This window comes from Pristiophorus japonicus, chromosome 3 (assembly GCF_044704955.1).
Source record: "Pristiophorus japonicus isolate sPriJap1 chromosome 3, sPriJap1.hap1, whole genome shotgun sequence".
NCBI lineage: Eukaryota > Metazoa > Chordata > Chondrichthyes > Pristiophoridae > Pristiophorus > Pristiophorus japonicus.
Genome location: NC_091979.1, coordinates 123,230,613 through 123,245,931, shown reverse-complemented (window position 1 = coordinate 123,245,931; position 15,319 = coordinate 123,230,613). Strand labels below are relative to the sequence as shown.

General features: G+C 38.8%; 1 protein-coding gene across 2 annotated transcripts in view; it reads left to right on the top strand.

Moving 5' to 3' along the window:
- ttn.2 (titin, tandem duplicate 2) overlaps nt 1–15,319 on the top strand; it is a 413,561-nt gene that overhangs the window by 337,356 nt on the left and 60,886 nt on the right. For both annotated transcript variants that reach the window (XM_070875791.1, XM_070875789.1), the window contains 19 exons: nt 1,766–2,065; nt 2,202–2,504; nt 4,384–4,659; nt 4,795–5,094; nt 5,191–5,493; nt 5,619–5,918; nt 6,065–6,352; nt 6,581–6,877; nt 6,967–7,269; nt 7,369–7,674; nt 8,744–9,031; nt 9,154–9,444; nt 9,569–9,856; nt 12,704–13,291; nt 13,384–13,488; nt 13,578–13,775; nt 13,867–14,163; nt 14,258–14,845; nt 14,942–15,244. In XM_070875791.1, coding sequence (XP_070731892.1) covers nt 1,766–2,065; nt 2,202–2,504; nt 4,384–4,659; nt 4,795–5,094; nt 5,191–5,493; nt 5,619–5,918; nt 6,065–6,352; nt 6,581–6,877; nt 6,967–7,269; nt 7,369–7,674; nt 8,744–9,031; nt 9,154–9,444; nt 9,569–9,856; nt 12,704–13,291; nt 13,384–13,488; nt 13,578–13,775; nt 13,867–14,163; nt 14,258–14,845; nt 14,942–15,244 — 5,922 coding nt within the window. The remainder of the gene's footprint in view (nt 1–1,765; nt 2,066–2,201; nt 2,505–4,383; nt 4,660–4,794; nt 5,095–5,190; nt 5,494–5,618; nt 5,919–6,064; nt 6,353–6,580; nt 6,878–6,966; nt 7,270–7,368; nt 7,675–8,743; nt 9,032–9,153; nt 9,445–9,568; nt 9,857–12,703; nt 13,292–13,383; nt 13,489–13,577; nt 13,776–13,866; nt 14,164–14,257; nt 14,846–14,941; nt 15,245–15,319) is intronic.

The window sequence follows — 15,319 nt, the reverse complement described above, 5'->3', positions numbered from 1 at the left end:
GTCTTCTATTGGACAGTAAAAAGGTTGTCACAGGAGTGGTGGGACCAATTAGAGACCAAATGGAGATCCATTAGTAGAGACAGAAGGCATGGTTGAGGTACTAACTGAGTACTTTGCATCAGTCTTTACCAAGGAAAAGGACTTTGCCAAAGCTACAGTAAATGAGGAGGTCGACGGAATACTGCATGGGATAAAAATAGATAGAGGAGGTACTAGAAAGACTGGCAGTACTTAAAGTCAATGAATCATCCTATCTGGGTGGGATGCATCCTAGGCCACAATCTTCTAATCCTCCTTAAATACAGGGGTGATACCAGAGAACTGGAGGATTGCAAATGTCACACTCATGTTCAGAAAAGGGGAGAAGGATAAATCTGGCAATTATAGGCCAGTCAGTTTAACGTCGGTGGTAGGGAAGATTTTAGAAATAATAATCCTGGAGAAAATTAACAGCCACCTGGACAAGCATGGACTAATAAAGGAGAGCCAGCATGGATTTGCTAAGGGCAAATCATGTTTGACTAACTTGATTTGAGTTTTTTCATGAGGTAACAGAAAGGGTGGATGAGGGCAGTACAGTTGATGTGTATATAGACTTTCAAAAGGCTTTTGATAAAGTACTACATAATAGGCTTGTTAGCAAAATTTGATGCCTAAGGGATAAAGGGGCCAATAGCAGCATGGATACAAAGTTGGCTGAGGGATAGAAAACAGATAGATGTGGTAAATGGCAGTCTTTTGGCCTGGAGGGAGGTATACTGTGGAGTTCCCCAGGGTTCAGTACTAGGGCCACTGCTATTTTTGATATACATTAATGACTTGGACTTGGGGGGTACAGGGCACAATTTTGAAATTTGCAGATGACACAAAACTTGGAAGTGTAGTAAACAGTGAAGAAGGTAGTAATAGACTTCAAGAGGATATAGACAAGCTGGTGGAATAGCCGGACACATGGTGGATGAAATTCAACGCAGAAAAGTGTGAGGTGACACATTTTTTAGGAAAAATGAGAGGCAATACAAGCTAAATAGTACAATTTTAAAAGGGATGTAAAAACAGAGAGACCTGGGTTGTTGGTGCACAAATCTTTGAAGGTGGCAAGGCAGGTTAACAGAGCAGTTAATATAGCATATGGGATCCTGGGCTTTTTAAATAGAGGCGCATTAAGTACAAAAGCCAGGAAGTTATGCTAAACCTATATAAAACACTAGTTCGGCCCCAGCTGGAGTAGTGTCCAATTCAACTTTAGGAAAGATGTGATGGCTTTGGAGTAGTACAGAAGAGATTTACTAGAATGGTTCCATGGATTACAGTTACACGGATAGACTGGAGAAACTGGGGTTGTTTTTCTTGGAGCAGAGAAGGCTAAGAGGAGATTTGATGGAGGTGTTTAAAATCATGAAGGATTTAGATTGAGTATATAAAGAGAAACTGTTTCCAATTGTTGAAGATTCAACAACCGGAGGGCACAAATTTAAGGTGATTGGCAAAAGAACCAGAGGCGTATTAAGGAAAACATTTTTACGTGGTTAGGATTTGGAATGCACTGCCTGTTAGGGTGGTGGAAACTGATTCAATAGTAGCTATCAATAGAGAATTGGATAAATACTTGAAGGATAAAAAAATTGCAGGTATATGGGGAAAGAGTGGGACTAACTGGAATAGTCTTCAAAAGAGCCGGCAGAGACTTGATGGGCCGAATGTGCTGTACTATTCTATGATTCTAACTGTTTTGAATATTATCAATATGTTTTTTCACTTTCAGACACACCTGGGCCTGTGTCAGACTTTGAAGCCTCAGATGTTACAAAAATGTCATGTCATTTGTCTTGGTCACTACCTGAAAATGATGGTGGTAGTCAAGTGACTCACTATATCGTGGAGAAGCGGGAAGCAGACAGAAAGACCTGGGGTAGTGTGATAAAAGATTTGAAGAAAACTAGTTTTAATGTGATTGGCCTCGTACCTGGAACTGAATACTACTTCAGAGTAACTGCTGTCAATCAATATGGTTCTGGGGTTCCAAGAGACATTGCCAAACCAATTTTGGCAAGCGATCCAATCAGTAAGTGGTATTATTTTGTATTCTTCCTGTTAAACTAAGAAAAAAGAGCTGGGTTGGCCAAATTGCCTTTTCTCACCACTAGCCTTGTTTTCTGGATATTATTTGATAAAATAACAGTTTGCAATTTGATTTTTAGGTGAACCAGACCCACCCAAGAAATTGGACGTCATTAATATGACGAAGAATAGTGCTTCACTGGCATGGTTACCACCTATTAGGGATGGAGGGGCTAAAATTGATGGTTATATCATTGAATACCAGCAAGAAGGCCAATCTGAGAAACAATGGACAGGATACTCTACCATCAAGGAGCTGGCCATCCTTGTAACAGGCCTTAAGGAAGGAACTAAATACAAATTCAGAGTTGCAGCTAGAAATATTGTAGGGGCCAGCATGCCCAGGGAAACCGAAGGAGTTTTTGAAATTAAAGAACAGCTGAGTAAGTAAACATTAAATAATTCCTTATGAGTAAAGTGCCAAAATTGAACCAAACTTTTAAAAAAACACTGTGATGGAGATTTTCAAATTGAGCACGATATCAGATCATCATGGCAGTCGGAAGGCTCGAACCACTTTCAAGTTGATGCCTCATTAATATTATGTCAGCAAGCTACAGATGCCAAATAGGTGCCATGCTGCAGATCTCTGGTTTCCTACAATGCACAATCGTCTGTTGTAGCACGCAGTCCCCTAGCAGGTAAAACCTGTCAGGGAAGGGAGCAGATCCCAGGGAAGTGTAAGAACGGGCCATCATAGAACTTTATAGCATGGAAGGAGGCCAATTTAGCGCATCGAGTCTGTGCCGGCCAACCAAGAGCTATCCAGCCTAATCCCACTTTCTAACTCTTAGTCCGTAGCCCTGTAGGTTACGGCACTTTAAGTGCACATCCAAATATTTTTTAAATGTGGTGAGGCTTTCTGCCTCTACCACCCTTTCAGGCAGTGCGTTCCAGAGCCCCACCACCCTCTGGGTAAAGAAATTTCCCCTCGTATCTCCTCCATATCTCCCGCCAATTACTTTAAGTCTATGCCCCCTGGTTGTTGACCCCTCTGCCAAGGAAAACAGGTCCTTCCTATCCACTCTATCCAGGCCTCTCATAATTTTATACACCTGAATCAGCTCTCCCCTTAGCCTCCTCTGTTCCAAAGAAAACATCTCCAATCTTTCCTCATAGCCAAAATTCTCCAGTCCAGGCAACATTCTTGTAAATCTACTCTGCACCCTTTCCAGTGCAATCAAATTTTTCCTGTAATGTGGTGCACACAGTACTCCAGCTGCGGCCTAACCAGTATTTTATACAACGGGCCAAAATAATTTTGAGGGGTCTGGAGGAGCACTCCTGCCCTTTCTGGACCCACTTTTTTGGAGAATTGCTGATTAGGCTTCTCAACACCTAGAGAAATGGGACTGGCAGATGCTAAGCATGCTTCATCCATTTCTCTTTGAAAGTTGTAATTGGGGTACTCCAACAGGCATAGATTGTATAACTAAACAGCCTCCTGTCTGTTTTGAGTGGGGTGCTCAACCTCCATTTAGTCCCATCTGAAAATTGATTCTGGTGAGCAAATGGACGCATTGAGGTCCCCACCAGACTTTCAATTACCGGTCACCCGTTTTTCAGGCGTGAAACAGGTGGTTAATAGTTGAAATTCAACCCCTATGACTTTTTCAAGATCTTTTCAAATTTTAAAAAGATTTGTATTTCTCAGAAACATTTCCAAGTGCTTCACATACGCTGCCTTATTTTGACGTGCAACAGCTACACTTTTGTAGGCAAGCATGGTGGCCATTTTACAGTCAGCAAGCTGCCAGAAACAGCAATGACCTGAATAGTTCCATGAAATTTTGAATGGACACCTGAATAGGGCCTCAGTTTAACATCGTATAGTAACAAATTATCACTTCCATCAAGGCAGTACTCACTTAATACTGCACTGAAGTGACAGCCTAGATTATCTGTTCAAGTCCTGGACTGGAGCTTGAACCCAGAACCTTCTGACACAGAGGCAAAAGTTTACCAACAGAACTGAGCTGACATTCAGTAATTGTAGAAATATTGTGTAATAGTAGAAATTATTAATAATGTGTTAATAATTGATAAGTAATTTAAGATGCTGGCATAATAGGACCGATTTCCTGAGTATGTACTGCTGGCAGGGAAGCTTGCTAGCTGGTTGTAAATATTGGGAGATTGGGTAGCTCCCTGCCAGCAGCGCATACTTGAAAAATTGCACTGATACGTTTTAAGAAAACATACAAATTTTAATAACTGTTCATTCTCCATTAAGATTGAATTCATGCCATGTTTTTCTTTTAGTGGCACCAAAGATTATCATGCCTGAATTCATAACTATCAAAGCTGGACAGAAGCTTAGAATTGAGGCTCATATAGCTGGCAAGCCTGCACCAATTTGCAAGTGGATGAAAAGTGATGAAGATGTAGTTCCATCTAGCCGCCTAGTTGTGCATAAGACAAAGACCACTTCTGTACTCATCATCAAAGATGTTACCAGGAAAGATAGTGGCTATTACACTCTTTCTGCCGAAAATAGCTCTGGCATCACCTCCCAGAAAATCCGTGTGGTGATAATGGGTTTGTATATTTGTTACTTTGCATAATGCTGTGAATTTGCATGAACTGGAGCTGAGTAAATTGTTTTATATTAATTGTATTTGACAAAAACAGCATTATTTAATCATTTCCTCATTGATGGTTAATGTCTTTCAGATATTCCTGGACCACCACAACCACCATTTGACATTTCAGAAATTGATGCTGATGCATGCAGTCTTAATTGGCATATTCCATTTGAAGATGGTGGAAGCAACATAACAAACTATGTTGTAGAGAAGTGTGATTTAAGCCGTGGTGACTGGATTACTATTGTGTCATCTGTAACAAAAACAAACTGTAGAATTGGAAAACTTATCCCTGGACAAGAATACAGCTTCCGTGTTCGTGCAGAAAATAGATTTGGCATTTCAGAACCTCTCACTTCTAACAAAATGATTGCAAAATATCAATTTGGTAAGCTGTGACAAAGTACTTGGGTTACACATTTTTATTAATACACAAAATTTTACTTGAAAACTGACTATAGTTAATTTTTATTTTTGTCCGCAGATGTTCCGAGTGAACCAAGGAATGCACATGTCACAAAGGTGAACAAAGACTGCATGTTTATAGCATGGGATATACCAGAAAGTGATGGCGGTAGTCCCATCAGTGGATATGTTATTGAACGTAAAGAGAGAAACAGTCTTCTTTGGGTAAAGGCAAATGATACTTCTGTTCGTACCACTGAGTACCCATGTTCAGTTCTGATTGAAGGGCTAGAATATACTTTCAGAGTCAGTGCACTGAACCGAGCGGGATCTAGCAAGCCTAGTAAACCAACTGAGTTTGAAATAGCTAGGACACCTATTGGTAAGTATTCTAAAAAAAAATGAAAATAATTATAAAATTAACTTTATAATCTTAAATCCTTTGGATTTTGTACCTTAAAGATTTTGTCTGTAAACTTAGAAACATGTACCCTTATTTTACAACAGATCCACCAGGCAAACCTGAAGCCATTGATGTCACGAATAATACTGTTTCTCTTGTGTGGGCAAGACCCAAACATGATGGTGGGAGCAAACTAATTGGCTATTACGTTGAAGCCTGTAAATTACCTGGTGATAAGTGGATACGGTGCAACACCAGCTGCCAAAATGTACCTCATGAAGAATTCACTGTTACCAGTCTTGAAGAAAGAGCAGAGTATCAATTCAGGATCATTGCAAAGACTGCAATTAATATAAGCAAGCCATCTGAACCTTCAGACCCAGTGACCATCCTGGCAGAACATGGTACAAATTAATGTCACCTTATTGTATTATTTCCCATCTGATTCTCATTTTTCTGACATTGCAATGGTAGAAGGCGTGATGATAAATGTAGTGTCTTAATTTATAGATTAAGTTATTCATATTATAATGCTTTGTTCAATTTACAGTTGCACCAAAAATTGATTTGAGTGTGTCTATGAAGTCTCTAATCACTGTAAAGGCTGGATCAAATGTTTGTCTAGAAGCTAATGTCTTTGGAAAACCCATGCCAAAGATCACATGGAAGAAAAATGGCACGATCGTAATGCCTGCCGAAGGCATTAAAATAGTCAGAACAAGAAATCTGTGCACACTCGAATTATACAGTGTACAAAGGAAAGAAACTGGAGAGTACACTATTGTTGCAGAGAATGCAAGTGGATCTAAATCAGCTAATGTAAAACTTAAAGTGCTAGGTAAAAAGATTTTAAAATATTTCATAAAATATATGTGTGAATCTACTGTTAATTGTATAATAGCTTCATAAAATATGTAGTTGAATGTGTATCTATATACATAAAACATATATGTACTTTCTTGAGAACCTAATGAAAAAGGACAAAACAAGATTTTTCATTTTATTTAATTTAAACATATAATGTTTCTAAAATATTAATTCATCCTTATTTTCTATTTTTTGTCAGATAAACCTGGTCCGCCAGCTTCTATCAAAATTAACAATATTTATTCAGATCGTGTTACTGTGAATTGGGAACCTCCTCTTGAGGATGGAGGTGCTGATATTACTAACTACATTGTTGATAAGCGTGAGACAAGCCGTCCTAATTGGGCTCAAGTTACTGCCAATTTACAGCTTACAAAATGTGGTATAGAAAAGTTGATAGAAGGGCATGAATACCAGTTCCGCGTCTGTGCTGAAAACAAATATGGTGTTGGTGACCCAATCATGACCAATGCAGTTGTTGCTAAGAATCCTTATAGTAAGTAATACACTTAATTAATACTGTAGCTATTTTTGATTTCAATTGATAAACAGACAAAAGATATTTAACATCTGTATTCTTTGCAGATGTACCTGGGCCATGTGATCCTCCAATAATTAGCAACATCACAAAAGATCATATGACTGTTAGCTGGAAAGTGCCATCAGATGATGGTGGCTCTCCGGTGACTGGATATTTACTGGAGAAACGTGAGGCAAAGGCTGTTGGTTGGTCAAAAGTCAACAGGAAACCAGTATTGGAAAGAACAGTTAAAGCTACAGGACTTCAGGAAGGCACTGAATATGAGTACCGAGTTATTGCTTTGAATAAAGCTGGACCAGGCAAACCCAGTGAATCTTCAAAAGCAGCAATTGCCCTTGATCCTCAATGTAAGCAGATATGTGACTATATACATGTATATGTACTATATTTCAGTCTCTTATTTTTTTAAACTATTTTTTCATACAAATTATTTTATTTCCATTCAGATCCTCCAGGACCTCCTGCCTTCCCAAAAGTAGTTGATACAACTAGGAGTACTATCAGCTTGTCTTGGAGTAAGCCAGCATATGATGGTGGCAGTCGAATCTTGGGCTATCTAGTTGAAGTTAAGCGTGCAGATGGTGAAAACTGGATAAAATGCAATATACCAAAAAGCCTTCATGATACACACTATACTGTTACAGGACTATCTGAAGACACTGAATATCAGTTCCGTGTATGCGCAGTGAACAAAATAGGCTACAGTGATCCAAGTGAAGTGCCTGAAAAACATACTGCCAAGGATATTTTGAGTAGGTTTTCATTACTCGTGTGAAGCAAATTAAATATTGTCACTAAACATCATAATAATACTTACCAGGCCAGGCAGCATCTGTGGAGAGATAAACAGTATTTTTCTGATGTTGCTCTCTCCATTATTTAAATGGAAGCATTATCCCATTCTAAGTAAATGAGTTAATGCCTTTGCTTAAAAGGTAGAGGGGGAATTTAAGACATAAATGTTCCTAGTCCAGTATCCGACAGCATAATTTCAGAGTCTGTGTTTTCTCTCTTTTAATCTGTCCCTGGGTTTCTGTTACTATTCCCTTTTATTCTGTGTCTCTTTGTTAATATCCATGTCTCTCCCTCTCTCTTTCACTTTCTCTCTTTCTCATTATGTTCCTGGGGCCAGAGCTGCTGCACTATAGAGAGCGATGACAAGGGGAGCATGGGAAATTGACAGAACCAATCCTGAGCAGAGGAAATGGGAGGGTTTAGATCAACTGGAACTAGCACAGACATGCATGCCCTGGTGTGCTGTAAATGTGTATACGTTCTTCAAACTGGCTCTAAGGAAAGTGGCCTGGATTGGTCACTGCCATGGTGTATAGTGCTGCCATTTTTCTAATGGGGAAGGTGTATACTGACTCCGATTTTTTAATGGGAATGGAAAATGTTGAAGTGATTGTAATGTGTGATGGGAATTTTATGGGTATGTTTGACTATTTTTGTGCAATATTGATTTTTTTTGGTTTTAGTTCTGTAATAAAGGTAATTTTAGAGGTGTACAGTCAGATGGATGAAGCAATTTTTGTATGGAATGTGACTGCCATTTTTGTGACTGAAATAAATTACATCATAGAGGTGGCTTAGGACATTATTGCTTCCTGTGACATAGTTCTGGGATCTGATTGAACAGACAGATTAAAGTGACGATGCTCTCTGGGATTTAACTGGTTGAACAGATAGTGGCCTCTGATTCCGTGATCTGTTTGAAGGAAGCTGTATGACACTGTGACACACAAACACATCTTGACACACACTGAAGATTTTTAATGATAAATCTAATAATAGATTTAATTATATATTTTTTCTGAACAGTTGCTCCTGAAGCAGATCTTGATGCTGACTTAAGGAAGGTACTTGTTCTGCGTGCTGGCGTCACAATGAGAATCTATGTGCCAGTGAGAGGTCGGCCTCCACCAAAGATTAGTTGGGCTAAAAAGGATGCCAACATCAAGGATAGACAAGGACTTGAAATCAGAACTTCAGAATATGACACAATGTTGTACTGCGAAAATGTGAATCGATACGACGCTGGAAAGTACATTTTAACTTTAGAAAATAGCAGTGGAATAAAGGCATACACACTTATTGTAAAGGTTCTTGGTAAGTTGTTACTAAATACATCTGTGTCATAAACAGTAAAATGTTATTAATGTCAAGTTAGTTGATTGTAATTGTTTTGTGCAGTGATACAACTATTTACTTTTTTTTAACTTTTTAATTAGATACTCCTGGTCCTCCAGTTAATCTCATAGTTAAAGAAACATCAAAGGATTTTGCTTGTATATCATGGGATCCCCCTGTTGTGGATGGTGGCAGTCCAGTTAAAAATTACATTGTAGAGAAACGAGATGCTGAAAGAAAGGCGTGGTCAACTGTAGCAACTGAATGTGCCAAGACAAGTTTCAGAATTATTAACCTGGAAGAAAGTAAATATTACTACTTCAGAGTTCTGGCTGAAAATGAGTATGGCATTGGTGAACCTTGTGAGACAAAAGATGCTGTGAGAGCTTCAGGTAAAGAATAAAATAATATCTGCTAGAGTGTAGCATTATTATTTTTCATAATATAATATAGTACAAAAAACTATGCATATTGTAATTTTGTTCCACTAAAAATAATGCATTTTTTTAAATGTAGAAGAACCTGGGCCTGTGATGGACTTGAAGCCTGCAGCTGTGTCCAAGAAATCTTGCACATTGACATGGAAAAAACCAATCAGTGATGGTGGAACCCGAATTATTGCTTATGTTGTTGAAATGATGCTTGAAGGGGACAGGTGGCGCGAATTGATGAGGTCCAAGAATATGACATTTATAACAAATGAACTGAAAGAAGGAAAAGAATACACTTTCAGAGTAAGAGCACAGAATGATGCTGGATACAGTGTACCACGTGAAATTACAGTTGTAGCAAAGGATCAAATTGGTGAGTAATTTTTCACATTACTATGTAACAAGCTCCTAATGACGTCTACAGTTTGTCTTGCAACAAATACAAGTTTGATTACAAGTGTGAATCGTTGAAAGTAGAATAAATAATATTTGGTAATGGTAGCTAACCAAACTAGACCTAGATAGAAAAGAACACATTACCATGTCTTCAGAATGTTCTAAAGTGTTTCACAGCTAATAAATTACTTTTAAAGTGTAGTCACTGCTGTTATGTAGGCAAATGTGGCAGCCACTGCAAATGAGATGAAGAACCAGTACACTTTTTTTGTTCAGGAAGGAATGTTGTTCAGGATTTCAGAAAAATTCTCGTATTATTCAAATTGTGTCATGGTATTTTTTACATGCACCTGAACCACCAAAGCAGATTGATGGAGCCTCAATTTAACATCTCAACATTTCCTCAATACTACATTCAGTTGTCAGCCTAGATTACATGCTCAAGCCCAACTGGAGCTTGAACCCACAAAGTTCTGATGCGAAATGGATGTGCAAAATGAGGCACGCTAACACTTAATCCTATAACAACTGCAACCTTTAAAATGGCATTTAACCCTGTAACAATACTGTAAAGCCTATACGTGTAACAATTTAATCTGGAAGTAGATGAGCTTTTTTAAAAAATGTGGTAATCTGATTGGCAATTAACAGTTTTAAACTAAAACTAAAATAATCAGATAGGATGTTTTGAATTTAAAAGGGAACCTCATCCCCAGTAAACTAAACTATTAGGTCATGTCTGACTAATCTAGTTGAATTATTTGAGGAGGTCACAAACAAGGTGGACAAAGGAGTGTCTATGAATGTTATCTATATGGATTTCTAGAAAGTATTTGATAAGATTCCGCAGAGATTATTAGCCAAATGAGAGCTAAGAAAGACAAATCATAAAATGTTCTTAATGGTGAGAGATATTGGGCCCAAATTTGGCCAGTACAGATTTCTGCCGCACTCACCAGAGGTGCGGCACTTTTGTAGAACTCCAAGGGCGCCAGAAAATCTTCAGGCCGAATTTGGCCACTCCCCAGCCTCTCCTCGATGGTGGCGTAGTGTGGCAACTGGATTCGGGGGCGGAGCCAGGTCCCGGCGCTGAAAACAGTGCCGGGACTTCTGCACATGCGCACTAGAGTGTGCGCGCATGCGTAGTAGCTCCTCGCCCCCCAGAATCTGTGAGAGTTTATTGCAGGCTGTTTGGAAGGGGCCGAAGCTTCCCCCCCCCCATCCCTGACCAAATGGGCTCCCTCATTGGCGGCCTGCTGCCTTCCCGGGCCGTGTTTTGGTAGGACTTCTATTTGTTATTTGTTATTGATTGATTGATTGCTTATTACTTTGGTCTTGGTGCTTTAGGTGCAGGGTTTCTTCTATTTTTTATTTGTTAATGAATTGCTTATTACTTTTTGTGCTTTGTTTAGTGCTTTGTGAGTCTTGGTGCTAGGTGCAGGTCCTCTCAGCTTCCTTGTATTTTTTATTTGTTATTGAATGCTTATTTATGTGCTTTGTTTAGTGTTTGGTGCTTTAGAATGTACTTACCTGCGCTGATTGCTTAACTCTCCGCAAGGGTTTTCTGTGCCAACACAAGTGGCCACATACGCTGGCCTAAGTTAGTTTGGAGCAACTATTAGCTGTCCAAACTGGCTTAAATTGCCAAAACAGGCTGGTAACGCCCCTTTTGGAAAAAAAACTAAACTAAAAAAATCCTAACTAACTCACTTATACTGGTGCAAATTAAATGTGCTGAATGGGGATTTTTAAGATACTCCAGAAAAATCAAGTTGCTCCAAAAAAAACGGAGCAACTCCTGGCCAAATTTGGGCCCTAGGAGCTGTAGAGGAGCAAAGGGATTTGGGTGTTCAGGTACACAAATCACTAAAGGTTTGTGCACAGGTACAAAAAGTAATCAAAAAGACGAATGGAATGTTGGCATTTGTTTCAAGAGGGTTGGAATACCAAGGGGAGGGAGTTATGCTTCAGTTGTACAGAGCCTTGGTCAAACCTCATCAGGAGTATTGCATTCAATTCTGGTCACCGCACCTCAGGAAGGATATATTGGCCTTGAGTGGGTATAGCACAGATTTACTTGAATTATATTGGGGTTTAGTGGGTTAAATTATGAGGACAGATGCATAAACCTGGGATAGATTTTCTTGAGTTTAGAAGTTTGAGGGGTGATCGAATTGAGTTGTTTAAACTGATAAATGGATTTAATAGAGTAGATATGGAGAAGCTATTTTTCTCTAGTGGAGGAATCCAGAACATGGGGAATACAATCTTAAAATTAGGACTAGGTCACTCCTGAGTGAAATCAGGAAGCGCTTTTTCACACAAAGAGTAGTGGATGCTGGGACAATTGAAATTTCAAAACTGATGTCAACAGATTTTTATTTGGTAAGGGTATCAAGGGATATGGATTGAAGGCGGGTAAACGGAGTTGAGTTACAGATCAGCCAAGATCTAATTGAATGGCGCAACAATATTGAGGGGCTGAATGGCCCATTCCTGTTCCTATTATAGGGTATACATAGTATTTCCATCTTTATTTATAAGGTTCTAAGTCTTAATAAAATACATTTTTCTTACATTATTATAGTTACTTCAATTGGACAGTGACCATTATAAAAATATCTTTGAAACTGTTTAGCCAGATTTGTCACCTATGGTAAATTATTTTAAGTAAATCCTCAAGTTACATCGTATACCTTCTGAAGGTTTTACCTAAAATAAAACATTGCAGGTTATTATTAAAACATAAGAATGGTTTCAACATATAATTGTCAAAATTGAAGTTTGAATTTATTAAACTAAATCACTCTCTTTTTCTTAATAGTACCACCAAATATTGATTTAAGAGACATCCCTGACCTAACATACATTGCCAAGGAGGGAAGTAACATCCGTATAAAGATTCCAATCAGTGGCAAACCTGTACCAAAAGTAACATGGATGAAAGGTGAAAACCAGCTACAGGAAAGTGGAAGAATAACTGTGGAATCCACAGCAATTAATACAATACTCGCAGTGCGAGATTGTCAAAAGAATGATGCTGGGAAATACACAATCAACTTGAAGAATGCTGCTGGCACTAAAGATGCTGCAATATTCATGAAAGTAGTTGGAAAGCCTGGAATACCAACTGCACCGTTGCGTTTTGATGAAATAACAGCAGATGCAGTAACTTTAATCTGGGGGCCCCCTAAGGATGATGGTGGTGCAGAAATTACTAATTATATTTTAGAAAAGCGAGATAACATCACCAATAAATGGGTGACCAGCGCCTCTGCTGTACAAAAAACAACTTTCAGAGTTACAAGGCTTCATGAAGGAAATGAGTATGTGTTTAGAGTCAGTGCTGAGAATAAATACGGAGTGGGTGAAGGCCTGAAATCTGACCCTGTCATCGCGAGGCATCCATTTGGTAAGCACCTGTGCATTTTGCAACTAAACTTTAATTATAGTGTTACATTCATTTTTAAACTGATTATTATTTCTCTTTCTCCCTCCCCCAAGATGTGCCTGATGCTCCTTTACCACCAGAAATAGTTTCAGTCAGACATGACTCTGTCTCCCTGACTTGGACAGATCCAAAGAGGACTGGTGGCTCCCCTATCACAGGTACAAAGTATAAATGTCTCCCTTTTGACCAGCAATTAAACATATATAACTTTGCAACATTTATTTAAAACTATTTTTTTTTGCACTAGGTTATCATGTTGAGTATAAAGAAAGAAACAGCCTCCTTTGGAAGCAGGCAAACAAGACTCCATTAAGAATGAGGGATTTTAGAGTGCCAGGCTTGACTGAAGGTCTTGAATATGAATTTAGAGTTATGGCAATTAACTTGGCTGGTGTAGGCAAACCTAGTGGACCATCACATCCCGTTACTACACTTGATCCAATTGGTACGTGAAATCCATTGCACAGTTGCTCATTTGTTATTATTACATATTATCAATGACAACATCATCATCCGACATATGTTTTTCTTTTCAGATCCTCCTGGAAAACCTGAAGTTATTAATGTTACCCGGAACTCTGTGACCCTAATCTGGACTGAGCCAAAGTATGATGGTGGTCACAAATTAGTTGGCTACATTGTTGAGAAACGTGACCTGCCTTCAAAAACCTGGATGAAAGCAAATCATGTCAACATTCAAGAGTGTGCTTTTACTGTTAATGATCTTACTGAGGGCTGTAAGTATGAATTCCGTATAAGAGCAAAGAATGGAGCAGGAGCAATTAGTCCACCATCTGAAACTACAGGAACCATTATCTGCCAGGATGAATATGGTATTTAATTTTATTTTTCGCCACATGATAAAAAAACATTTTGAAACACACCTAGTATGACTAACACATCTCTTTATTTTTTTTACACCCACAGTGCCACCAACAATTGTAATTGATCCTACTGTTAAAGAAGGCTTAACAGTTAAAGCTGGCGATACTATTATAATTACTGCTACCAGTATTCTTGGCAAACCTCCACCAACATCAGTCTGGTCTAAGGGTGGAAAAGACTTCAAAGTCTCTGACATTGTCCAAATTGAAAAAACTCCAACTTCCTCAACACTGTCAGTTAAATACGCTACGAGAAAAGATTCTGGCGAATATACTATCGCTGCCAGCAATCCGTTTGGCACCAAAGAAGAAAATGTGCGTGTGAAAGTATTGGATGTTCCGGGTCCTCCTGGACCTATTGAAATAAGCAATGTTTCATCTGAGAAAGTTACACTAAATTGGTTACCTCCAGCTGAAGATGGAGGTTCTCCGGTCAAATCTTACACAATTGAAAAGAGAGAAACCAGTCGTCTTCTCTGGACTCTAGTTGCTGAAAATGTTCCGAGCTGCAGATATGTTGCAAGCAAACTTATACAGGGAAATGAGTATGTCTTCCGTGTCTCTGCTGTAAATCAGTATGGGATTGGTGAGCCAGCACAGGCGGAACCAGTTAAGATGGTGGATAGTTTTGGTAATCACATTTATTTTAAAATATTGAACATTACATGATTTTTATATATTTGGCTTGATAGATTTATAAACTTAATTTGCGATATTCCTCTTTCAGGTCCCCCTGGCCCACCTGCAAAGCCTGAGGTTACTAATGTTACCAAAAATACAGTTACTATTGGCTGGAAGAGGCCAGCTGATGATGGTGGCAGTGAAATCACAGGATACATTGTGGAACGTAAAGAAAAGAAAGGCCTCAGATGGGTTAGAGCAACAAAGAAAACAATCTCTGATCTACGACATAAAGTAACAGGACTCAATGAAGGAACTGAGTATGAATTCCGTGTCAGTGCTGAAAATAAGGCAGGCATTGGAGCACCAAGTGATCCGTCACAATCAGTATTGACAAAAGATTTAGCATGTACGTATTAAATTTACATTACAGTTTTCTCATCAGTAAATTATTCTGGGAAAATAGACATACTTAAATATAACA